This window comes from Apodemus sylvaticus, chromosome 3, assembly GCF_947179515.1.
Source record: "Apodemus sylvaticus chromosome 3, mApoSyl1.1, whole genome shotgun sequence".
NCBI classification, from domain to species: Eukaryota; Metazoa; Chordata; class Mammalia; order Rodentia; family Muridae; genus Apodemus; species Apodemus sylvaticus.
Genome location: NC_067474.1, coordinates 59,460,362 through 59,484,700, shown reverse-complemented (window position 1 = coordinate 59,484,700; position 24,339 = coordinate 59,460,362). Strand labels below are relative to the sequence as shown.

At 46.6% G+C, this 24,339-nt stretch overlaps 2 protein-coding genes across 7 annotated transcripts in view; one reads left to right on the top strand and one right to left on the bottom strand.

The window, feature by feature from the left end:
* Positions 1 to 255: 255 nt before the first annotated feature.
* On the top strand, positions 256 to 22,495 carry Tstd2 (thiosulfate sulfurtransferase like domain containing 2). Of its 4 annotated transcripts, none has more exons than XM_052176435.1 (10): positions 256 to 355; positions 3,155 to 3,362; positions 6,424 to 6,734; positions 8,739 to 8,859; positions 12,477 to 12,602; positions 13,326 to 13,431; positions 16,727 to 16,845; positions 17,293 to 17,451; positions 18,005 to 18,143; positions 20,346 to 22,495. In XM_052176435.1, the coding sequence occupies exons 2-10, from the start codon at positions 3,198 to 3,200 to the stop codon at positions 20,576 to 20,578; spliced, it is 1,479 nt and encodes a 492-aa protein (XP_052032395.1). In that variant the 5' UTR covers positions 256 to 355; positions 3,155 to 3,197; the 3' UTR covers positions 20,579 to 22,495. The 4 variants fall into 4 exon arrangements, with proteins under 4 accessions (XP_052032395.1, XP_052032396.1, XP_052032397.1 ...); XM_052176436.1 differs by having other exon boundaries at positions 265 to 355; positions 3,158 to 3,362; XM_052176437.1 differs by having other exon boundaries at positions 333 to 424.
* The window catches only part of Tmod1 (tropomodulin 1), a 71,102-nt gene continuing 68,168 nt past the window's right edge, over positions 21,406 to 24,339 (bottom strand). For all 3 annotated transcript variants that reach the window (XM_052176440.1, XM_052176439.1, XM_052176441.1), the window contains one exon: positions 21,406 to 22,928. In XM_052176440.1, coding sequence (XP_052032400.1) covers positions 22,864 to 22,928 — 65 coding nt within the window. In that variant the 3' untranslated portion in view covers positions 21,406 to 22,863. The remainder of the gene's footprint in view (positions 22,929 to 24,339) is intronic.

The following is a 24,339-nucleotide window of genomic DNA, read 5'->3' as shown; positions in this document are numbered from 1 at the left end:
CGCGCAGGCGCACTCGTTCACGATGCCTGCCGGAAGCGGAGAGGCACCGGATGGGCTCTGCAGTGGAAGGCCGGTGTCTGCAGGTCCAAGCGCGGCCGCTTCCTCCGGCTCTCCACTCTGGGACCGTCCGAACGGCGAGCTAAATTATCCCGGCCGCAGCGATCCCGCCTCAGCTTTGCACAGGCCCAGCGGTATTTTCCCGGCGGCCCCTGCGCCGACGACTTCGGAGACTTCCGGAGAGAAGTGACGTCTCGGGGACTTCCTGCGCACGCGCGCGCCGGGGGGCGTGGGCTCGAGGACGGGGAGCAGCGCCAAGTTGGTGAAGGGATACCCCGGAAAGGCCTAGGGTTTGTAGGTACGTGTTCTTACTCTCGCCATCCGACTGTAGACGCCTCGGGAGACCTGAGCCGGGACGAGGGCAACGGTAGGGAAGCCAGGCCCGCCGGCCGAGCCTGCTTACGGCCGTCCTCTTGCCCACCTTCCAGCTGACGGGCGCCTCAGATACTGATTGGTCTGGTTCCAATTGTTCTTCTGTCCCTCTGCACGCGTACAGTGTGTGGATGCCTTCTGCCCTGTGATGGGCACCAAACTGCCTTGTCCATGATCTAGCCGAAACTTTTCCTTCTGTCTTACCTGTTACAGTAAATGGTCGTTTCTGTAGTTTGCTTAATCCATGAATTTAGGGAGGAGTCATTAGCTCCTTCACTTCCTGTGTTATAGTTTATCCACTAACACTGCCAGCTGTACTTTCAGAGCAAGTCTATAATCAAACTTATTTCCTACGTTTAAAACTCTTCACGGACTTAAAAAATTATTTTATGTATTTGTGCCCGGATGAAAGTCTGTACACCATCCTGGAACTGGAGTTTCAGACTCTTCGTGAGTTGCCTTGTGAGGTGTGAGAAGAGTGCGTGGGAGTGGGTTGGGGTGCTGGATCTCGGGTCTTCTGCAAAACCAGTAAGCACTCTTAACCAACGAGCCATCTTGCCATCTTTCCGGCTCTACTTCTCATTTTTGTTTGTTTGTTTTTAAGAATAGATTATCTTTTATCTATTCTTTTCATTTATTCATACATGCAAGCAATCCATCTTTCCGGGAATTTCCATTGCAAATTCCAAACTATGGCTTTTTGGGTTCTGTTCCCATCATTGTGTGTAAACCACTATGTTCTTCTGTTAAGTCCAGCTTGTTCACAGTTTAGGAATCAAGACTTATTTCCTTTACCTGATGGTCTCTGCTCCGAAACCTACGTGACTGACCATCAGGGACCTACAGAGTTATTTCTCTGACTCTTCAACTCTTGCTTTATTTCATTCAGCAAGGACTAAACTGTATTAACATTTATCACTGTCTGTACACAAGACAAGATGTTTTTCAGGATATTGAAGCTTCTGCTCTTTTGTAGCCAAAGCCCTAAATGACTCTCTCAGGAATGGCCACGGGCACTGTAGTCTGACTGACTTACTAGCGAAGAGAGAGTGGGACAAGTTTCCATCAAAGGAGCAGGGACAGATTTAGAGTAGGTTGAGACTTTGGAAGAGTCCTCCGAGAACAGAGTTAAGTGATAGGTTATTTCTCTGCCTGAAATGAGCCAATTTGAGCCAGATGAGAATATATTAAAGGTGGATTTATTGGGAAGCTGCTCTCAAGTTCCCTGGCCGCCAGGACTGAGGCCAAGGAAGTCACTGTGGGGATAGGGGTGGAGGAAGAAAGGACACAGGAGCAAAGAAAGAAGGGTAGGAGGCCACACAAGGAGGCTAGAATGTCAGATTGTATAGGGAGGAGCCTCTGGGGGGAGGGGCAGCCCAGCCTCTGGGCTGGAGGGTTGGGGCAGGGTATACCAGGTAGGGACTAAGGGATGCTGGGAGAACCTGAGGGCCAGGTCTGCGTTGATATGTAAAATATGTACCTTGGTCCAAGGTCCTAAACCAAACATTAATCATCACTAAATCAGACAAGAAATGACCGGGCCATAGTGAATGTAGTTCGAAGTGGATTGCTGACTTTCAAAGGATGGCTAAGCATAGGGCCTGGTAGAGTGACCCAGCAATCTGGAAGCAGAGGCAAGGGGAATCTTAAATTTAAGATTACTAGGAGCTCAAGGCCAGCCCCTACTATGTAGCAAGACCCAGACTCAGAAAAATTAATTTTAAAAATAGGGGTTGGCCCAGGCAGCATACACCAGCTGATAGGAGACCCCAGCACTAATTCAGCAGAGGACTGCCTGGTCTGGCCCAGAGAGTGAGGGAAGTGGCCTCAGTGATAGAAGATGCACCAACCCTCAGAAACTTGAGGCTTCAGGAAGTGGGGGCATTCTCTTCGTGTGTAGGGGGGGAGCAGAGAAGGTGTGGGATGAGGAACAATCAGGGTGGACTAAGAGAGAGAGAGAGAGACTGGACTGTAACAAAAAGATTGAAGAATAAAATTTTCTTAATTTTGTTGGAAAAAAAAATAGGGGTTGTCAAGATGGCTCTGTGGGTAAACCCCTGCTACTCACGTCTCACAAGATGTGTTTGCTCCCTGAAGCCTGTATAGATGTGGAAGGAGAACTGCAGGTACCAGAACACACACAAGTAAATAAAATGTAACAAAGAGCTGCATTGGTTATAGTGTATCCATTTTGGTAAGATTTAGCCACTGTAGCAATTTGGAAATTTTGGCTCTGAGATTTGAGAAAAAAAGAAAGGAAGCTGCAGTAATTCTGGGTTGGTTGATTTGGGACACCTGTAGTGCTCTCCTGCTCTGTCAGGGGCCTGCTTTCTAGATCATGATTCTTTGAAAGTGCTATTGCCTCAGCGAGGCTTTCCCTGTGTGTGAGGAGCCCTTTCCCTTGCCTCCTAAATCCACTTATTTTTCTTTGGAATATTCCAAAAAATGAAAAGTCAACTTAAGTAAATGAATTTATTGGCTTACCTTTCCTACTGGATTGTAAACTTAAGAGGATAGACTTTTTCCTGTTGCATTTACTGCTCTATTCCTGGTGTGTAGAAAAGTGCCTAGTCCGGCATGAATGCTATGGAATGAGCAGGTGAAGGAAAGGATAGCGTGGGTTATGAGGCGACTGTTCATTCGCTTGACTGCATGAGCTTCATGTCTGCTTCAGGAGGTAACCAAAGAGCTGACCGTGGTATTCTCGCTTTTGCTTATGTCTCAGAAGATACTCGACTGGACGGAATCTGTCTCACTGATAAAACCAGATGCCTTCCTCCACTTCACCAGACAAAGAGGATGGCCTGGAGACCTGTGTTTTAAAGGTTTTTGATCTGGATTTAAAAGAATCAAATCTTATCAATCCCAGCAGCAGTCTCAAAGCAGAGTTAGATGGCAGCACAAAGAAGAAATACTCGTTTGCAAAGAAAAAGGTAAACTTGCTGTCGGTGTCCTCATGATCATGCATATAAACTTAGTGAGGTACATGTAGAAGCAGACTGTTGAGCTTGCCTCTACCTCACAGTGTAGTCTGGTCTCCAATTATGTATAGTCTTGGAACAGTTATGGTAGTGTATTTCGAGAGACTAGGTCCAGGGGCTGGAGAAATGGCTCAGTGGTTAAGAGGACTGACTGCTCTTCCAAAGGTTCTGAGTTCAATTCCCAGCAACCACATGGTGGCTCACAACCATATGTAACGGGATCTGATGCCCTCTTCTGGTGTGTATGAAGACAGTGATAGTGTATTCACATACATTTAAAAAAAAAAAAAAGATTAGGTCCTAGAGAAGAAGGTCAGACATCTTTCCTCTAGTGTAGAAAGAGTCCCAGGAACTCAGAATGGTAGTGTAAGGAGAGTGACAGGTAACAGGGCACCAGACATCTAAAGACATTGTTATGAACCTTGCTGGTCAGGGAAGTTCTGTGCTTTGAAGGAAGGATAGAGCATTGCAGGATGCTACAGGGTTCCTAAGAATACTGTTGTGACAGGGCTATAAAGATAGTGCCGATGATGCCCTCTTCAGGGCCATGCATCCCTGTTGTTGTTGGTGGTGGTACCATTGGCTGAAACTCTCTCTTCTTAAGCAGGGCATTGGCTGGTCGAGGACATAGCCTGGCCATGGTTCTCTCACCCCTTGGAGAGCCGCTTTTTGGTTACATGTTAGTGGAGAGTAAACGTCTCTGTGATTTCCAGCTGCTACTTCCAGTCAGCCTATATGGATTTTCTTGAGAATTAAATTCAGAAGTTACAAAAATCCTTGACCAGTATTATTTTACAACAATTTTAGACTTATAGAAAGTTAGCAGAATTTTATATGTGGCCCACTTATTGGACCTCTCCAAAGGTTCTGTTCATTTGTCCCTGTTGTTTTGTTTTTGTTTCTTTTAATAAAATCTTAATTGTTTAATTTTACCAAAGAAGACTCAGGAGCCAGTTGCCAGGGTAAAAACCTGCTAGTTCAGAGAGACAGAGAAAGTGCCCACCCAGCTGACCTTCCTCCTTAGCTGATGTCCCAGAAGCAATGCCCGCCCCTCTTTCATGCCATCCCCCAAAACCTCCTTCAACCTGATATCCCTCCCTTGTACATCTCCTGTGTCTCTCTATCCATCCATCTTACTCTCTATGGTTTTTTTTTAATCTGGTTGGATGTTCCACTCCTTGACCTATGGTTGGGTTTATTTAATCCTGTTTACAGTATTCAAGCAGAAAGCTCTTGTATGAAAGGTATGTTTTAATGTTATGCCACACCATAACTAAAAACATTTTTTTCCAGTAAATAACACTTGTCTTGGGATTCACAATGTGATCAAATATCCTACAACACTTAGCTTGTCTCAAGTGCAGGAGGCTCACCTGGTTACGACAGTAGAAACAGTTACTGCCAGCGCCCACTTCAGTGGCTTGGTTGCTGCAGGTGATCTGTAGACCAGGCTGGGCCTTGAAGTCATACACATCCATTTGCCTCTGCTGGGATTAAAGTTGTACACCACCCTTCGCTTATCATGGTTATAGTATTGATGCCTTTGCTCCATGTTCTTCCTCATTAGTCTTATAGACATTCCTAATGTATTAATTGTGAGGTCAAGGCTACAGTAACAAATGGCCTCACACCTGCAGTCGATGAGCACAGTACGTGTTTGGACTTGGGATATGAGAGATAAGGTAGCTTCATTAACACACAGGCCGCAAGGCCCCAGGCTGATATTACCTCTGCAGGACTCAACACATCCCACTGGAACTAGAGAGGAAGTAAACACAGAGGAGCTCACTTGGGAGGCTTTTATGGACCGGAAGTGGAGCTTCCACCTGTTGCTTCCATTGGAAAACAGTTGTACAGCAGCACTAATTGCAAAGGCTAGGAAATGCAGCACCCCAGCAAGAAGGAAAAATGGATTTGGTGTATGGACAGGAGGAGGCGGTTACTTTAGAACAGTCTTGTCAGTTTCCTGAAGGTTCCTCTCTGATTTGCTTTAGAATTGCCTTATAAATGTGTGCTTTCAAGAACAGGCATCTTTCAGTTAGATAAGATCTTGGAGATTTACAAAAGTGTTGCAGACACTAAGCTAAGCACAAGCTGAGCTGGGAGGCAGGGCTGTTCAGTTGACATGAAGGAGCAGCAAGCAGGCCATTCATCTGAGCTGAGCTGGGCACAGTGCGCGGGGTGGGTGGGTGGGTGGGAAGCAGGCGACTGCTTGTATTAGATGAGGATATAATTCTATATCCATAATAATGCTGTTTAACATTTATGTAATTCTTTGATTTACTTTTTCCAAGTATAAATTTGGCATCTACAGGCTATATAACTTCCTAATTTGTTTTCAAAGGTAAATAGCAGAGCCAATGTTTACAACTAAGTGGAAGAGCAAAAATCTAAGATTTTACATCTAGAAAGTAGAAAAATAGCATTTAGTGAGAATTGTATGGACTGATGTCAGAGGGGGCCTCTGCAATGAATTCTGGGTGTTTATTTGATTGAGTAGAAGATCTCATCCTATGGATTGTGATATCAGATATCCTGTATACCAGATATTTACATTACATAACAGTAGCAAAATTACAGTTATGAAGTAGCAACAATAATTTTATGGTTGGGGTCACTACAGCATGAGGAACTGTATTAAAGAGTCACAGCACTGGGAAGATTGAGAGCCACTCCAATAGAGAAAACAGAGTAGCATCAGTGTGGACAAGGAGGGGCAGGGAGGTGGAGGCGGTAAGGTGCCCAGGTTTGTCTGTGGCTCTGACACGTGCAAAAGATCACGGATGCAGGAGGCTGGAGTCTGGACAGCTAGGGTATGAAGCCAGTGTGAGTGTGTCGGCTGCTGGACACCGCAAGCCCGTGCTATTGCTCTTGGAGTCCGTTACAGCCTGGCAGGATGCCAGGCTAGAAACCTTGCCCCCATAAAATGTGATATAAGAGAGTCAAATGAAACTTTTATTACCCTAAACCTAAGGCTGTTAAACAGTGATGGTATTTGAAATGTTATTTGCAGGCCTTTGCCCTTTTTGTCAAAACCAAACAAGTTCCAGCACCTTCTGAATTTAAGGGAAAACGGTGGCGATGTTGTCAGCATCTGTTTGCAGACCTGACCAGCATCCACAGACATGTGGCCACACAGCATGCGGAAGACGTGTACCAGCAGACTGCTTCTATTCTAAAGCAGCTGACTGCAGCATTGAGTGCCTCACAGAGTCTTACAGCCACAGACAAGAGGAGCTTCCCTAAAGACTGTCTGGCTCCTAGTCAGGAGGTGTCTTCCTGGCTCCCTGATGTGAGCCATGCTAGCCTTCAAGAGCTGAAGAGGTAAGTTTTTCACTCTGTAGTTTGGTTTACTTTTAAAGTATTTTCAACCACAATGAGATACTACAGTTAGCCCACTGAAATGGGAAAATGAGAAATAGCAGTCTTGGTAGATTCAACCGACATGGTGAATTAACTGAAGGGCTCAGCCATTGCTAGGGAGAATGCAAAATTCATCTTCCAGCAATCTACTCCTGGGTGTGTGACTAGCAGAAATAAAACACACCCATAAAAGTCTAAACATGAATGCTTGTGGCAGCTTTATATGTAATAACAAAATATTGGAATCAACACATTTTGTATGCTAACTAAAAGTAAACTAGATGTACTCTACAGTGACCGTGGCTGGAGGAATGGTCCATTGGGGTATACACTTGCCACGTAAATGTGAGAACCTGAGTTTCAGTCCCCAGGACCCACTTAAAGTCAGTCATGGGAGTGTTTGGGGGTCATCCCAGGTCTCCTACTGGAAAATGGGAGTCAGAGACAAGACTCCCCAGAAGCTCACAGGCCAGCAAGTGTTGGGTGCACAATGAAGAACCAGAGACCCTGTCTCAAACACGGTGGAAGATGAGGACCAGCACCCGAGATTGTCCTCTGACTCCCATGTGCCTTCATTCATACAAGAACACATTCCTACCATGTACACACATCATACACATCATACACACAGGCATAAAAAGACAAACAGGAAACAACTGTAACTAGCCACTGCAGGAGAATGAAAGGATGTATGTAGTCATGTCAGAGCACTGCTGCCTAGAGTGGTGGCACACGCCTTTAGAGGCAGGGGAGCTCTGAGTTCAAGACCAGCCTGGTCTATACAGGGAATTCTTGGGCAGCCAGGGCTACACAGAGAAACAAACAAACAAAAAAGGAACACTTAGTGTCAGATCCATGGACAGCTGATTAACACAGGGCAGTGTGGGAATGGAGCCTTTATGCTGAAAAAACAGAAGCAGCACAGAAGGGGGTCTACTTTGGTTGCATGACTGGAGGGCAAAGCCCATCTGTAAAGATTGAAAGCTTCTTTCTGGGGTTTGAGTGGGAACATGTATATGCTTGATTTTATTTGTAAGTTATACTTTGATTTATATGTTTAAATAAGTGGAGTAGGTAAGAACCAAACAGACTTGTTTGATCCAGACACTGATGAATTCACAAATATGCATCTAGACAAACATCCATCAGGATTATTGGGAAAGGCTGGAGAGATGGCTCATGGTTAAGAACACATGGTTAAGAACACTGGCTACATGGTTAAGAACACTTTCCAGAGGATGCAGGTTCCATTCCCAGCATCCACATAGTGGATAACAACTGTCTGTGATTCCAGGGGATCTGCTGCCTCCTTCTGGCCACCATGAGCACTGCATGCATATGGTATACAGACAATCATGAAGGCAAAGCACCCATACACATAAAAATACTAAATGCACAAAATGTTTTCTGAAAGATTAGGGGGATACAATATTCCATATACTGAGTTTTCAGAATCTAGCCTTTTCTCTTGATTTTAAAATTTAAGTCTAGTTTCAAACTATATTATACTCATTTCTGGTCTCTTAAAGTAGTGATGTCTTCTCAGTGGTTTTGTGCTACTCTGTGAGCATGCTGACATAGAAAGGTTTGTCTTGTGTTAAGTGTACTACATGAAAAAATGGAAGTAAAATGTTTTTTTATGGTGTGCCAGTCAAACCAGACACTGCCTTGTGACTGAGGGAAAGGCAGAGTGGGCTCAATTCCCAGCTTGCCTGTAGAGTAGGCTCAGTAATATGTCACTTGGTGCGAATGCTAAGTGAGGGCAGTGGAGGAACTTGCTCTTTGAAGGAGTCTGGCGCAGATACTGTCCTATGTGGAGGAAATGTGAAGAGAAGTGCTCCTACGTTAGACCAAGATCAGAGGCACGGGCTGTCCCAGCTTTGTGCTCCCAGTTCTGCCTGGGTGCACTGGGGACTGTGGCTCCTTGTGGCTCAGGTGCTCTTTCCTCTGACTTTCCTTGTGTAGTGACCAGGGTGACGAGGAAGGAGAGGTGCTCCTGTATTACTGCTACTGTGACCTGGAGGACCCCCACTGGGTCTGTGCCTGGCAGACAGCTCTGTGCCGTCACCTGCACCTGACAGGCAAGGTAAGCCCTGCTCCAGATGTTTCCTGCACAGCCTCCTCTTGTCTCTGTAACCTTGGGCTGTAGGAGCTGTGCTCTTTGTTGAAGTCTTCATGCGGTGGATTCTCAGAAGGGAGGGAAACCCTGCTTGCATTCTAATAAAGTGTAAGATGGCTATTGATAAAGTTACTTTATAGACCAGGCCTCAGTCAGCCTGTACCTAATGGGTAAAACAGTAAATATATCAAGCTTTGTTACTTTTTCTTTTTTTTATTCATTGCTATTATAGATTGGAAACACTCGTGGGCATGGCTGGGTTCTGATACCTTTGTCAGCTGAGACAGGGAAATGTTCTGAACTCCAAAGCCTCTTGTAGATTCTGCATGTTTGATTCCCAGTCACCCCTTGGTTTTCCTAGAATCAGGTCTCTGATGATCTCAGGTACTGGCATTTGCTCCTTCCCTTCTGTGAGGCCTCCCTCCCCTCCTTGTCATGCCTCCTGAATAAAGGAAATTAGAACTGCATATTTCTCTGGAATCCAGGAGAGTGTGTAAGGGCGAGAGGAAACGTGTTCCCAGATGGTAACACCTCTGCATGAGAGGATGGCGTTTGCTTCTGTAAAATGCCCTCTGTGGCTTATCCTCCAGCTATATGCCTATGCATGGAAATATTTTTCAAAATTTAAATCAAAGGGAAGTTGTCTTAGTTCAGGTTTTGCTGCTGTGAACAGGCACCTTGACAAAGGTAACTCTTACAAGGACAACATTTCATTGGGGCTGGCTTACAGGTTCAGAGGTCTAGTCCCTTACCATCAAAGTGGGATCTTGGCAGCATCTAGGCAGACACGGTGCAGGAGATGCTGAGAGCTCTACATCTTCATTTGAAGGCGGCAAGCAGGAATACTGACTTCCAGGCAGCTAGGATGAGAGTCTTAAAGCCCACACCCACAGTGCCACACCTACTCCAACAAGGCCACACCCCACAATAGTGCCACTCCTTGGGCCTGGCATGTACAAGCCATCACAGAAGTAGGGACCTTCTGAGAACCTGGTGGTTGTGGTTCTCCTATGCCCCAGATATAGTAAACTGGTCAGTACCATCTTCCACACCACATTGTTTGACGAGTGCTGGTATCACCCTCCTGTGCAACTCACCCCACACCCTGCCCTGCAGTCTCCCCTGACTCCATTTACTTTCTCTGTTCCATTTCCATCACCCTGACCATGCCGACACTCTGTCTTGTCCATGTGGTAACGTCCCCACTAGCCTGCAGTCCCCACTTCTCAGCATTTAATCTGCTTTCCAGTGCAGCAGCCAGAGCGATCTTGTTAGAACAGCTCCAACAGCAACCGGTGGGTGAAGCCCTTGACTCTGCCTAGGCTGCTGCAAGAGCAGGGTCCTTGGCCTTTCCCACGAGTGTTCTTCGGTTTCTGGGGCCCACCAAGTCTTGTTCTGTTTGCCCTTTTTTGGAGGCAAATTCACTTCAGTGTTCATGCCTACCCCACTCTGTCTCTAGTCTAACTCTTCTGAAGCTTCAGTTCTCTATCCTAATGACTCTTTCTCAGAGGCCTTTCCTGACCTCCCATCCAAATTCATCTTCCTCAGTGTACCCTCCTGAGGCAGCTGTGATACTTTTATAGCTCTTGTTTCTTTGTATCTCTTAGCATCTGAATCTCCTTTAGCCTGAGATGTGGGGGCCTCTATTCAACAACTATATCCCTAATTCCTAGCACATAGTTTTGAAAACCAGTAACTATTTGTCCTTTGATTTTAAATATATCACCATCTCTATTCAGTGAGCTTTTTAAAGCTAGGTGTGATGGTATACTCTTGTAATCTCAGCACTTAGGAGGCTGAGGCAGGAGGATTGCTGCAATTCCAAGAGCAGGCTAGGCTACATACAGAGAGAGAAAAAAGGGGTGTCTTGTCAAGGAGAACCAGCCTCTTCTAGCACACTAGCAGGGAGCAATCTTGCCCACCAGGTGGCAGCATCTTCCTGGCTCTCAGACGTCAAAGACTTGGCCAGTTTATCAGACACTTTAGCGCTGAGTTTTGACATTATTGGTTCTTAGGCAAGGAAAAGGAGAACCTAAATGCCCTTTGGCATACATCATATGAGCTCAAGAAATTTGAGAGTGAGATCTAGAGATGGCGGAACAGTTACAGTTCTGAGCGCTTTCTCAGCAGGTGTTCCACAGTGCTAGCTGTTCCTTGTCTAGTTACAGAACCTTTCCACCAAAGGGCGTCTGAAGGACTTTTTGAGAATCTAGATATTGCTAGATGAGTGAGTGAGTTTAGAGGTGAGTCTGTAGGGAATGGGGGTGTGGGGCAGCTTGCATTTGGCTTCTGAGATTAGAATGAAATAGGAAAGAGCTTGCCTGTCTCCCTAGAAATAGTTGCATAAAATAGACATTCACCATCACCCAGTCAGACTGGTTTCAGACAGATTTCCAGACCTTGTTGGTCCCAGGCTATTTTTCTTTATAGTCTACTATTAGTTGGTGATAGATAGGTGCATAGCCTATAGAATAGAGATGACCTGTGTTCCCTACCTCATACCAAGAGCAGTCTCCCCTGGACCAAAGCCTTATTTTATTTTGTAGGTTTTCTCACACAGTTTCTCTGTGTAACCCTGGGTTTCCTAGAACTCATTCTGTAGATCAGGCTGGCCTTGAACTCAAAGATTGTCCTGCCTCTGTTCCCCAAGTGCTGGGATTAAAGGAATGCAGCACCTATACCCCACTTCACCCTACTGTAGCCCACTTTCTCAAGGAGTCAGGGGTAATCAGAATTCTTCATCTCTAGGTAGCTGCCAGCCAATTGGCATTGGCTTGTAGGATGAATCCTGTTGTTTATCTATAACCTAAAAAACTGGACCAAGTGAGACTCTGAAAATGAATGGCTACATACAACTTTAAAATGTGGCTGCATTCATGTAGCCAGAGTCTTTGATTGAATCATTTCTCTTCAGAAATATTATGATTCCCTAGCTGGTATATTCTAGCACCTTACTCTGGGCATGGCTCCTTATATAGCTGTTCCATCTTAAACTCACCTATAGGATTTACTCTACTAGGACAACCAACTGTGCCAGCCCCCAAGAATGCCCTCGCTCAAGCGCTCATGTGCCATTCCCAGTACAGCATTTTAAAGACACGTTCAGGTTAGAGGAGCCAGAGAGCCACAGGTACAGGTGCCATGCACTTACACACAGGCACCACAGTGAAGCAGGCGTTAACGCAGACATGGGCCACTCCAGTGAGCAAAGAGAGCTGGAATTTTTTAATTCCACTTTTGGCATTGTTATACCTGTGTAAGTTGGGCCCCCATGAGGAAGTGCTGGAGCTCATCCTCTTTCTAAGCCTTTGGAAGCTCCTGTCTATAGCCTGGTTTTAGACTCATCTCAGAATCCCCTTTGGCTACTAGACTTGTTAACAGGAGCTTTTCAGAGCTCATTTGGCACAGGCTGAACAATAGGCCGTGCTGCTTCAGAGGAGCACTTGTGCTCTATCTTGTGATAGTGGGGTGGCCACAGCAGGGCCTCTGTTTCTCCTCTTATGCTCATTGACATGAAAGACCTTTAGTTTATCCTGGGAAGATGCCCAAGCCAGGCAGCACTGTTCTCTTTTCGTGTGTCTCAGATTCGGATCGCTACTGAAGGAATCAATGGAACAGTTGGAGGAAGCAGAGTGGCCACCAGACTCTACGTGGACGTCATGCTTTCCTGCCCATTGTTTAAGGAGTACCTGAGTGAGGATGATTTTAAGGTGAGAGAGTAGGAAAGGAACTAAGCAGCCTGCCTCCGTGGCTCATTGACGAGCACATGCAGAGCCAGACAAACCCCTTTCCCCCGAGCGCCAAGCCAGTGCAGGAAAACACGCGGGCTTGTCACTGTTTGCGCTGAGTGCCCATGCCACTTGGCATGTCAGTATCCTCTCTAGATCCTCATCTCCCTTCCTATGAGGATGGTATAGTTAAACAAGCTGGGATCTAAATCCTGGAAAGACTGTTTTACAGATCTCTGTGGCCAACGATGCTTATAGTAAACCTGAAATTAAGGTTGACACCACATCAAAATAAAGCTGTGGTTCTTTCAGCTGAGGTGCTGTGTCTAAGTACTGTGTGTGGTAAGCTGGTGGGAACACGTCACTAGTTCTCATGCTGGCCACAGCAAGACACAGTGGTCATTGCTCCAGAACAGAAGCTGGTGTGTGATCACATGTGACTCTCTCAGTGGTGCCGAGTCACATGTACATAGCCATACAAACACAATGTTCCTGCGTATGGAAGAGGCACGGGAAGCAGTAACATGTTGAATCATCTGGAACGTTTTGGACCATAACTTCATCTTCATTGAAAGTGCTTCCTCCCCCGAGTCAAGATTTAAAGTTTCAGCTGTCACACTGTAAAGCACACCATAATTCTTACATTTGGCACTTGTCTTTACCTGGCAGTGGGACAAATAAACTGTCTTGTTTCTCCTTGGTTAGAGCAGCAGAGGAGGGTCTCACTGCTTCTCGGAGTTGCGTGTCGGCGTATTTGAAGAAATCGTGCCCATGGGCATCAGCCCCAGTCAGGTCTCCTACAAGAACCCTGGTATGCTAACGTTTTAAAGAATTGTTGCTTTTTGTCAGATATAAAATGTAATAGACAGATAAGAAAGTTAAATACTGATTAGCAAAAACGGTAATCAATCTTCTCTTTAAAATAGCCATGGGGAGGCCAACTCTTTGTCCATCCAGCATTTAAACTGGCTTCTATGGTGCTTATGGTAACTAAAAGCTCACCTATAGACCCAGAGCACATTTTTCTTGGTGATGGTTTATCAAGAAGTTGTTTCCTCTTTCTAGAGAGAGCAATTTGAAAGCAGTGTAGTTATTATTTGCAAATAGTTCATCAGCAGAATGAGAAAGAATGCATGGGCTTTTGCCACAGTAAGCAAATGGCTTTCAAAACTAAAGCAGTATTCTAGAACATTCAATCCCTGCTTCCCTGTGGTTACTATAGATGACTGAAAGACATTTGTTTGGCAGGGATTTTGGTTTTGTTTTACTTTTTACCATGAACATTTCCAAACATTAACTAGAGTGCAGAGAATGATAAAGTGGCCTTCTATGTGCTTACACAGCCCAGCAGCTAGCCTCTGTACCCCATCCCTTCCTCTCATCCTAGATCTCGTTATTGTATTCATAGATCCTTTAATAAGTACTTTTAAAAGAAAGAGTAACATTTAAGTGTAGCCATTACCATGTCTAAAACATTTTAGCAACAATCACTTAATAAATATCTTGTCATTGAATTTCCTGCTATGTAATGATTTAAGTTTCTATTAAGATTAAATAAGAGGATCTGGGAAGATGGGTAAAGCACTTATGACTCAAGTGTGGGCACCTGATTCCATTCCCCAGACCCATGCACAGCTGCAATCCCAGTGCCCCACTGTGCGGTATGTGCAGAGACAGGAGGCTCTGCAGAAGTTCTAGGCTAGTCAGCCCACAGGAACCTTGCAAGCAAGATGCAGGGTGAGCACTGAGACCAGAGCTTGTCTTCTGAGTCCCACTCAAATAAAGACAAATTTAAATAAGGTCCCTTTAACAAGAACAAAATGTTTCCGAGCTTGTACATTCAGCTCTTCCCCATTGCACACTGGCTTTCAAGGATCTCGGACATTTGGCTTGTGGAGTTTCTCAGGATCTGGATAGTGTTAAGTGCATGTCCTGGGTAGTCCTCAGTTGACTGTCTCCTGGAGCCTCGACTTTCCCTCCCTCACTGCAGATCGGGGTTTCTCACTTACTGGTATGTGTGTGGATGGGCTGGGGAACTGCACTGAGTATGGAGAAGTCATGAGGTTTGGTCTCTTCTTCCTCCATGGGGTTCTGGGGATCAAACTCAGATCATGAGGCTTGAAGGAATGTTCCTTTACCCACTGGCCCATCTTGTTGGCCTTGCAGACTAGGTTGGTAGGCACCTAATCATTTGTGTATAGAGTTCCTCAGTCTTGGATTAGTGCTAGTTACACCCCAAAAGGATAGTCTTCTGTTCACTTATTCCCCTAGATTGCTATTTAGGTTGAGAGCTTGCTCACAGAGAATGCTGTCTAGTAGAACTATGGGAGCCACATAACATTATTTTTCAGTTTCTAATAGAAATAGGTGAAATTAGCTTACATAACATGAATATGCCCAAAACATGTTACTATGTAATGCAATAGTTGAATGCAAAAACTATTAGTGAGGTTGTTTACCCTTTCATACTTAGGCCTTGAAATGCAGTATATATGCAGTATATATGTCACCTTCTTAAAGCACACTCAGGTAGCTATCAGCCAGAGGCAGCTAGCAACATCTATGCAACCAGCTCTGGGCCAGCCATGATCAGGTCAGGTGCAGTCCCTGTTTTTTGCTTCCCCTTCCATGACTGCTTTCTAGGTAGGATTGTCTTTTGTCAAAGAACAAAAGGCCACCTGCTTCTAAGGCATTCATTTTTCATAGGTAACTATGAAGAAGAAGGAGTTAAACTAGAAGGAAAGGGGTTAGTTAGTACAAGCATCTTGGAAATGGGCTCATCCATGAAGAGATAGAACCCAGGCAGGGCCATGTCTACTTGGTGTCCCCATTTAGTAGAGCAGTGACGGGAGTGCCTACTTGGTATGGCCGGAGTGCTGCTTGGCGCTGAGGGGAGACTGGCCTACAGGCAGTACTGGACTGTCTTCACCTAAAGCCTGTGATTTAAAGGAACCTCTTGTAAACATGTCCATCTGGGTCTTTGTCTCTTTGGGTCCTTTCTTCCAGAGGAGCAGCCGGGACACATTAGCTCCCTGACGCTCCCTGCAGGGAGAAAGCAAAGAGAATTTCCTTGCTTCTCAAAGTTTTGAACCTCAATTTTTATGTCACTGTTTTGGGACCCGTGTAATTATATGACACTGACCTGAATAATATCAGGCCTGGTTATATTCTATAATTTTAGCTTTCAGAATTGGAAACCTAAACTGATCAGGGACCCCTTTTCTCTCCAGGTTTGGAGAACTATTGAGAGGTAGATGGAGTTTATGCCCAGTGGAGTAAGTCTCCTGTGATGCCGTACAGCTCTGTCATGAGTGTCACTGGAGGCCACCAGCCTGCAGTGTAATTATCCCACAATGCCAAGTTTACACGAAGTTCTTCACAATTAGTGAGCTGTTGGGAGATGTTTCTGTCTGAGGGTCACAGGCAGACTCCTCGGGCTGCACCCTTCCTCCTGCCCTCGGACACTCCCACACTCACCCCAGTCTCTCTTCTCTACAGCCGAAAACTTTTCTTCTTCCTGCCACTGTCTTTCATGTCTGTTTGTGGTGTCACCTCCACCCGCCCTCTCCCCTTCTGTGTGCCCACAGACGCAGATACATCTCCTCACCCTTGTACCCAGCACAGCGTGCTCAGACCTTCCTGTAACGTGAGTCCCAGCTACCTTGGTCTAGCCCAGGCTCTTAGCCTTGACTTTGTGCTCAGTTTTTTTACATGACGCTTTGAAGGCTGTAGTGAATACTGAACATGTTGAAGCTCCTTTGTGGACATTGACAGTAGGACACTGTCCATTTCCTGACTCACTGGTAACCACATAGCACACAGTGGACTGGCATTCCAATACATCCCCAAGCATCTGGCTTAAGAAAAATCCCTTATTTCCAAACTGCTGGAATTCTCTGATCTCGGGTTGGAATAAGGAGACGGTAGACCTGGGCTGCTGAGGTGTCACAGCCTGACCGTGAGCTGCTACCATTCCTGGCTGCTGTCATTATGACAAGAGGGTTTGATGGAGTGGGGCAGAACCAGCACTTCAGTCAGACTAGGACATCTGGGGTTAGATTTTCATTTCTCATTTGTTTTAATGTAAATGTTTGGCTTGGTTTTAGGAATCCATTTATCCCCTGCTGAATTTCATAAAGAAATAGAAAAGCTTTTATCACAGTCAAATCAGGAACAAGGTGATACTATCCTACTGGACTGCAGGAACTTCTATGAAAGCAAAATAGTAAGTAAGCGGCAGAACTGAGTGGCGTGAAGTATGGTGTGCCTTACATAGCACCGTGTATCTGTGTGGAACCCTTAGCCACATCACCCTCCTTCCTGTACCAGCATCATCAAGAAAAACATAAGTCCTGAGCTCCAGGTCTGTTGAGAAAGCTTAAAAAAATATGAGTTAAAGACATCTTGGCACATAAAAGGATTTTGTTTCCCATGAACCTACCCTTGTCATATGCCAGTGACCTTATGAGAGCTGCCAGCATAACCTATATCTCCCTGAGGGACCCATATGAAGGGAACCCACAGTTCTGCTCTTGAGGGTAAAGGGGGAGAGTGTGGGATGTGAACTTTAGGTAGCAGATGCCCTTTGCCCAGGTGGGGGTTGTTACTGGGAAGAACTAGGCTCTAAGCAGGTACAATTTTCTAATCATTTCCTTCTGTCCCCATGTTGTAGGGACGATTCCAAGGCTGCTTAGCACCAGACATCAGGAAATTCAGTTACTTCCCTAGCTACGTTGACAAAAACCTTGACATTTTCAGGCAGAAGAGGGTGCTGATGTACTGCACTGGAGGCATTCGCTGTGAACGGGGCTCTGCATACCTCAGAGCCAAGGTGAGGCACTGCAAGCCCAGCATACAGGCGACGACCATCCACCCACCAGCCTGTGTGGTGCTCCTCACCCCCTGCTCGCCACTAGCTGGCTGGCCAAGGGATTTATTTTCCCTGGTACAGCTCCAGCATTGGGTTTGTAAGTAAGAAGCCCGAGCTTCTTAAGTCTCCAGCACTCAGCCTTCTTGAAGACTCATCAGGTACAAAAGAGGAAGCTTAGCTGAGCAGCTCCCTTTCCTAATCCTTGTGCTTGATCCTGAGAAGAGCAAATTCAGTAACGTTACATGTCCCAACAGATGCCTTCCTATATTTAGGGGATAGCAAAAATAGTTAGGCTTGCCAGGATCTCAGAGGGTGAAGGGCCTGCCTGCTGTCATCACTTAGCCTCCAGGAGGCAAGGTCTGGCCAGGTGGTTCCTTGACCCCTTGGTCAGCATTTTCCACACCATCCAGGGGGGCCATGGGAGCCCTGGCTTGTGGGCACAGGGGTGAATGCTCTGCTCGGACACTCACTGCCGTGGAACTGCTTCTAAGTCTCTGTTTTGTTCTACAAACAGGGAGTGTGTAAGGAAGTGTTTCAGCTCAAGGGTGGCATCCACAAGTACCTGGAGGAGTTTCCTGATGGCTTTTACAAAGGGAAGCTGTTTGTTTTTGATGAGCGGTTTGCCCTGGCCTACAACAGTTCTGTGGTATCAGGTAGGTCAGCCCAGGTCCAGGGACACATTATTATAGGTCAGAATCAGTCACTATTCTAGAGCCATTGCCCAGGGAAGGCAGGCCAGGACTCCGGAGCCATGAAGGGCACTGGGCTGCCATTTTGTTTCCCAGCAGCTGGACGCTGGGATGAAGCAGGCTTCAGATGGTGATGGTCACCGTATATTGGGTGGGCAAGTTGAGAATCGGAGGGAGAAAATACTTAAATTTTCCATAACTCATGACAAAAATGAAATGCTTCCAACATGAAGCAGACGAGTTATGCCAGGTGTCCGGGCCTTTGTCGCTGGTAGAGTCCAAGTCCTGCCACATCCACTGCTTATGCTGTGGGTAACTCAGCACAGCATCATGGTCCTCACAGTCAGTCTCACAATGGGCAGAGGTAGGCCTCCCACTGACTCTTGTATTTAATGTGTTAACATATAACATAGCTTATGTTATATCACACACTTTGAAAGTTATTTTGCCATTATGTATTTCTATATACTAGGTTTCCTTGATAGCATGATGCATTTGATTTTATTCATTTAAAATTATCTTTCATAGGCAGGGTCCAAAATTATTATCAGCTTGTAATGTCCATGGCCAGGAGTGAGCAGCAGGCGACCTGTGGACATGTGGACACTTGAGGGCTTGCTCGGAGGGCTGAGCAGGAAGACAGAGTGCTAGTGTACCGAAGACTGGTCCTCTTATATGGGGCAAGTCCTCATCAGCTGGGCTGTACCTTCAGGAGGGACACACGTGGAGCCATGAGGGAGGAAGGAAGGGGACACCTGCTTAGACAGACAGGTCAGCCAAATCAACCCTGGTGATCAGTGGTGTGACATGCTGCAGTCAGATCGCACTCCGTCCCAGAGTGCACATCTGGAGGTGGGCGTGGATAGGAGGGGCAGGGCCATGGGGGTGGCCGCTGCAGCCAGCTGGTCACACTGGGGCCTTGTTGGATATGGATAGGGAAGGAGAGACATCCCCAGAGCATGAATTGCCCTGGGTCCTATAGCTCAGTAGTATGTGAATGAAAGTCATAGGTAGGCAACCTTAATGGCTGCTTCCGTTTCTAGAACCTTCTGATTACAGACCTCTTAGTAAGCGTTGCTCATCTTCCTTCCCTTCTGATCTTTGTAAAGAATTGCGTTTGTCTCTGTGTGCTCGTGTACATTGCCCAGTGTGTGGAGGTCAGAGGACAACCTACAGGAAGGAGTCACTTCTCTCCTTCCACCACGTAGGTCATGCGGATGGGACCCAGGTCACATTCTTGGCAGCAGTTGCCCTTACCTACTGAGCCATCTCGTGTTCCCATTTTTCTGACCTTTTCTCATGATGGTCTAATATTTGTTTCGTTTAAACCTCAGATCTGCTTTATAGCACAGTATAGTATAGATCATAAGTAGAAAACAAATGAGGGATCTATAGAGGAAATGCCTGCATGCTACTGTAGTGTGAGAAAGGCCAAAGACTGCACAGAGGGAGACTGCCGTTCTCAAAGGTGACCAGCATTGGCCAGCAGGAGTTGGGTGGTCAGGTGCCCTGGCAATGACCTTTTGTAGTGGCCTGGGGGTGGGACATAGTTCATTCTGTAAGTTGGATGTAATGTGGGGTCATCTGTATTTAGGTATGTTGTCCCCCTGGGAAGGGAGATTATCTGAGGGAGAGACTGGGGGTAATACACTGGTTACGGAAGCTCTTTCTCAATGGGAGAAAGAGCAATGGATGAAAGAAGAAGAAATCAGAACATAGGCCCAGAAGCAGCCTCTCCACACCACACCCTGCTCCCAATAATCCAGAAGCAGCCTCTCCACACCATACCCTGCCCCTGCCCCGTAAAGGCCTTTTCCTTTCTTAGACAGGAATGGTGTTGTCTTTTAACCTATCTCTTTCTATTTTTGAGAGAGGGTCTCTCTGTGCACATAGCCCAGTCTGTCCTTGAACTTACAGTCTTCCTGTCTCAGCCTACCAAGTCTTTAGGTCAAAGTTGGCACCACCCTGTTTGACTTGGAAACATTCCCTTGGGCCAAAAGAGTATATTAGATTCTAGTGAACTAAGGATTAGTTTAGGAATTGGAATTTGTCTATGCCTCCCCCCCTCTCCCCTCCCCTTGTGTGTGTGTGTGTGTGTGTGTGTGTGTGTGTGTGTGTGTGTACAGGCAAGGGAGAGAGAGAATAATAAGATCCTGTCTTCCCTAGAATGTTCATACTGTGGAGCCCCGTGGGACCAATATAAACTCTGTTCTACTCCCCAATGCCGCCAGCTCGTGTTGACCTGTTCTGCCTGTCAAGGACAAGGGTTCACAGCCTGTTGTGTCGTGTGTCAGGACAAAGCGGGCAAGCCGACTTCAGGCCCCGCCCAGGACAGCTTTAAAGAAGAATGTGAGTGTACCGCCCGGAGGCCTCGCATCCCGCAGGAACAGCACGCCTGACGCCCTCCACGAGAGCCTGGGCGCCTGCGGCTGGCGAGGCCGAGCAGCCTCTGCATCCACGAGCAGACTTGAGTAGCCAGTGCAGATTGGGAGGGTTGTAGGAACGAATGGGCGTGTCCTTGGGCACTGCTAGCACAGCAGATGGCCACAGGCGGAAGGGACAGGGAGTCCGTGTCGGCTGCCTGGTTTACCTGCTTGGTTCAGAGGATGCTGGAGCCGGGCACAGAGGTAAGCCACGTGGCTAAGATGAGGGGTTAACCGTGTCCAGCCCGGTGTCCTCTCTGCCATGCCCGGGGTGGTAGGATTGCTCTTGTCAACAAACCGTTTTACCCTGGCAGCCAAGGTATAACAGCTGGGCCCTGGGTGTGGACTCCTAACAGGCCAGCTACCATCTTCCCCTGCCTCCGCCCTTCCCTCTGCCTGAGGCTCTGTGACTCTAATCACCTTGTGCCTTGAAACATTTACTGAATCTGCCAACCCATTCCTTTATATGTGATCATGGCACTGCTGAGTAGTTGGCTAGAGACCATGCTTCGGAATCTAAAGTAATTACACCTGTCCCTTCACAGAGGTCCTCTGAAAGAGGTGCCATGCTTTTATTGATGTGGTTTCTTCAAAGGTGTTCCTCTAGCAGCTCTGCATTACCCAGCCCCCCTCTCTCAGCGTGTAAGTGCTCTCGGGGATCCAGATGAGCGGCTTTAGGCCAGCGTCTGGCACACAAGACACTTCGCTTGTGGCACTCATTCAGCAGGGTAGCTGCCTGGCCTCCTGGTCTTTGGGCACGTGTTCTTATCCCACGATTCTTAAGAAGCACACGGAACCACACATAGACCAAATGGCTTTAATATTATTTTGCAGTTTCCAGTGGTGCAGAATGCAGCTGCAATTGTGTTTCAAGGAGAAGCTGAGTGGGGCTGGCCGTCCCTGCAGCTTGGTGCCACTCCTGAGCCCGTGTGCAGCCTCAGTGGACACTCATAGTGCTGAGGCCCCAATGCCACCTCTAGTTACCCTGTACTGTTCACAGCGTTACAGTTCGGTGTGCAGGCTTTCTCTTAAGTCAGAATCCCCCTGTCTATGCTCAACAGCTTTTGAGCTTTGTCATTACTATAATATTGGCTGAATCCCTAAGGAAAATAACTCCCCAAAGCAACAAAAATACTAGTTTAACTGGCACTGTGGTCTATTAAAAGGCACAAGAACAGTGTATTTGAACATTTTTACTGGCTCCCCTGGTGTTAAAAAAGGGATCCAGTAGGAATGCCAAGATTAGGTTCAGAGTAATCCCTGTGTCGTTTGGCCAGGATCTCCTAATTCCTTACCGGTAGGATGTTGTACTCTGCTGTCCTCAAAGGTTTCGTTTGTAGGCAAGAGCTCTGTATGGTTTGATTTGTCTCATAAATGACCAAGCAGGCACTTGGTGTCTGTAAGCAGGGCCATGCTAATACCACAGGCATGGTGGACTAGAAATCCACCCAATGGTGTTGATCTCACATAAGGCATTGGCCCACTGCAGTATAGGAAGATGTTTTTATGTGGCTGTAAGTTTTCATCCATCATGAAGTTGGCATTTGATAAAGAACTGATTTCTGACTGCAGATGAGTACCCCACAGGTTCACATAGCACTCAGAAGAATGTTGCCTGGCGTGGTGGGTTTTGAAACTCAAAATTCCACCATAGCCTTTTTCTCCCTCTTTCTCTCACCTGGCAGAAGGAATCCTGTGTCTTTCTGACTCTTAGGAAATTCTGGGGCTTGCCTTTCATTCTTAGGGGGCGGGGGTCTGATCCTGGAATCAGTTTGGCAGCTTTAATATTGGTGTTAAAGTTTCAAGTGGGGGTTGAAAAATCATGATTCTGTGTTCTTTTTACTGAGTTGCTATGATCAAATCGGAAATAAATTGTTTCACCGTGCTTCCAAACTAGGTGGGAAGAGTGTTCTGTGCTGATGCGTCCCATGTTGTAAGTGCACCTAAGCACCAAGCATGGCTGCCGAGGGGCTCCTGGGCTGTCTGCCAGTGTCACGCTGTCTGCAGCAAGACCTGCCAGCTTGAGGGCTTCTGCAGTTTTAAATAATTACCAGACTGAACTTCTGTGACTAAAGAAAAACTTCACATTAGCCATATTTTATAAAAGGTCCGACTACAGTCACTAGTTAACCTAAACCTTAGTGCACAAAGAACTGAACCACAAGAGTTCCACGCCAGCATGTGCCTCCTGGTCTCCACTGGGGAGCACACATTATCAGCAGAACATGTCCAGTTCACAGGCGTGGGCTTCCCTTTGCACACTAGACACCACTGCGACACTTGGGAATAATAGGCCCCGTCAGGTCTGCGAGCCTCCTCTTCCTCACTGCAAAGGAATGAGAAAGAGATGTGAGCCAGCTGTCCCTGCCAGTCCCAAGTGACTGGCTTCACAAGGTCAGAGTCTGCTTTTCAAGGACAGTTACGAGAAGGCTGTATGGTTACTAATGAGTCTGTGGTAAGGTGGACATATCCTCCTCACATCTCTTCTAAATGTCTGACCACGCAGTCCCTCTGCCCTGCCCTGCCCCCCAGCCCCACACACATTGGCCTTTGCCAGTTCCTACAGCGGCTCCACAATTGAAGACTGGATCTAAGCAAAGTTAACTTTAGCTAGTCTTAAGACTGGAGTCTTAGTCTGCTAAAAAATGTTTCTCCTTGCTCCTTCTGGGAATGCCTGGCCTGCCTCCTGCTTGTGTTAATAACTGAAGATTGCCTACAATTGTCATGTCCCCTTATTTTTTAACAGTGGCATTTCCCCAGGAGCAAGACAATTCATGCTCGAATGCTATTCATATGAGTTAAGCCCGTAGACAGGGAAATATGAGCCAGGAAGTTGCAGATAGGAGGTAAAGCTTAGTGAATGGCTAGGCTGAGCCCTTTGGTCCAGTGAGAGGGAGCTTGTGTTGGCAGATGAAGACTAAGCAGCAGGCTATATTCACTGCAAGAGAACACAAGGTCAGGAAGGTCATAGATGAGATGGGGGGGCTGCTGATGGTGGCAGAGGCAGCTAACCATTGCTACCTATTCAGTCAGCTTAAGATGGTTTCCACTTGGAAAGCTAAGATGGTTTGTAGCCACCAGCTCAGAGCCCATGAGTTGCAACACCCCAGTCACCTCGCCCATGACTCAGATGGGGTGGGTGTGTCGTGAAGGTGTGGCTGAGAGCTGGAGGTGGGTCAGAGACTCACAGATGCCCAGTGTGGGTCCCTACACTCTCCTCTCATCCCAGGTCAGAAGGAGGAATGCAAACCAGGATAGGTAGCTATATGGAAGGAAGGCACCATCTAGCCCCATTCCTGAAGGTGACTAACTGTGTCACACAGTTTGGGACTCCGTACAGGAACAAAAACAAAATCCAAAGGACAGAAGAGTCTTGTACAGATGTACAGTTTCTACAAATGAGCCCATCAACCAACATTAACTGTGCAAGCATGTCTGTGTGCTACCTTTACCTTTCCAGACTATGGTAGATAGTCATCCACTTACATGTAGCACCAGGATTTGAACAGAAGCCCCTCTAAAGGCTCTGGACTCCTCATGTTGTTATTTGCATTTCACAGAAAAGGAAATGATAGTAAGGACATGATTTTTGCTTAAAGCAAAAAAAAAAAAAAAAATCTAGTGATAAACAGTGTGATAGTACACCCCTGTGATCCTAGCACATGGGAGGTGAACGTAAGAGCATCAAGAGTTCAAGGCTAGTCTCTGCAACATAGCAAGTTCAAGACCAGACTCGG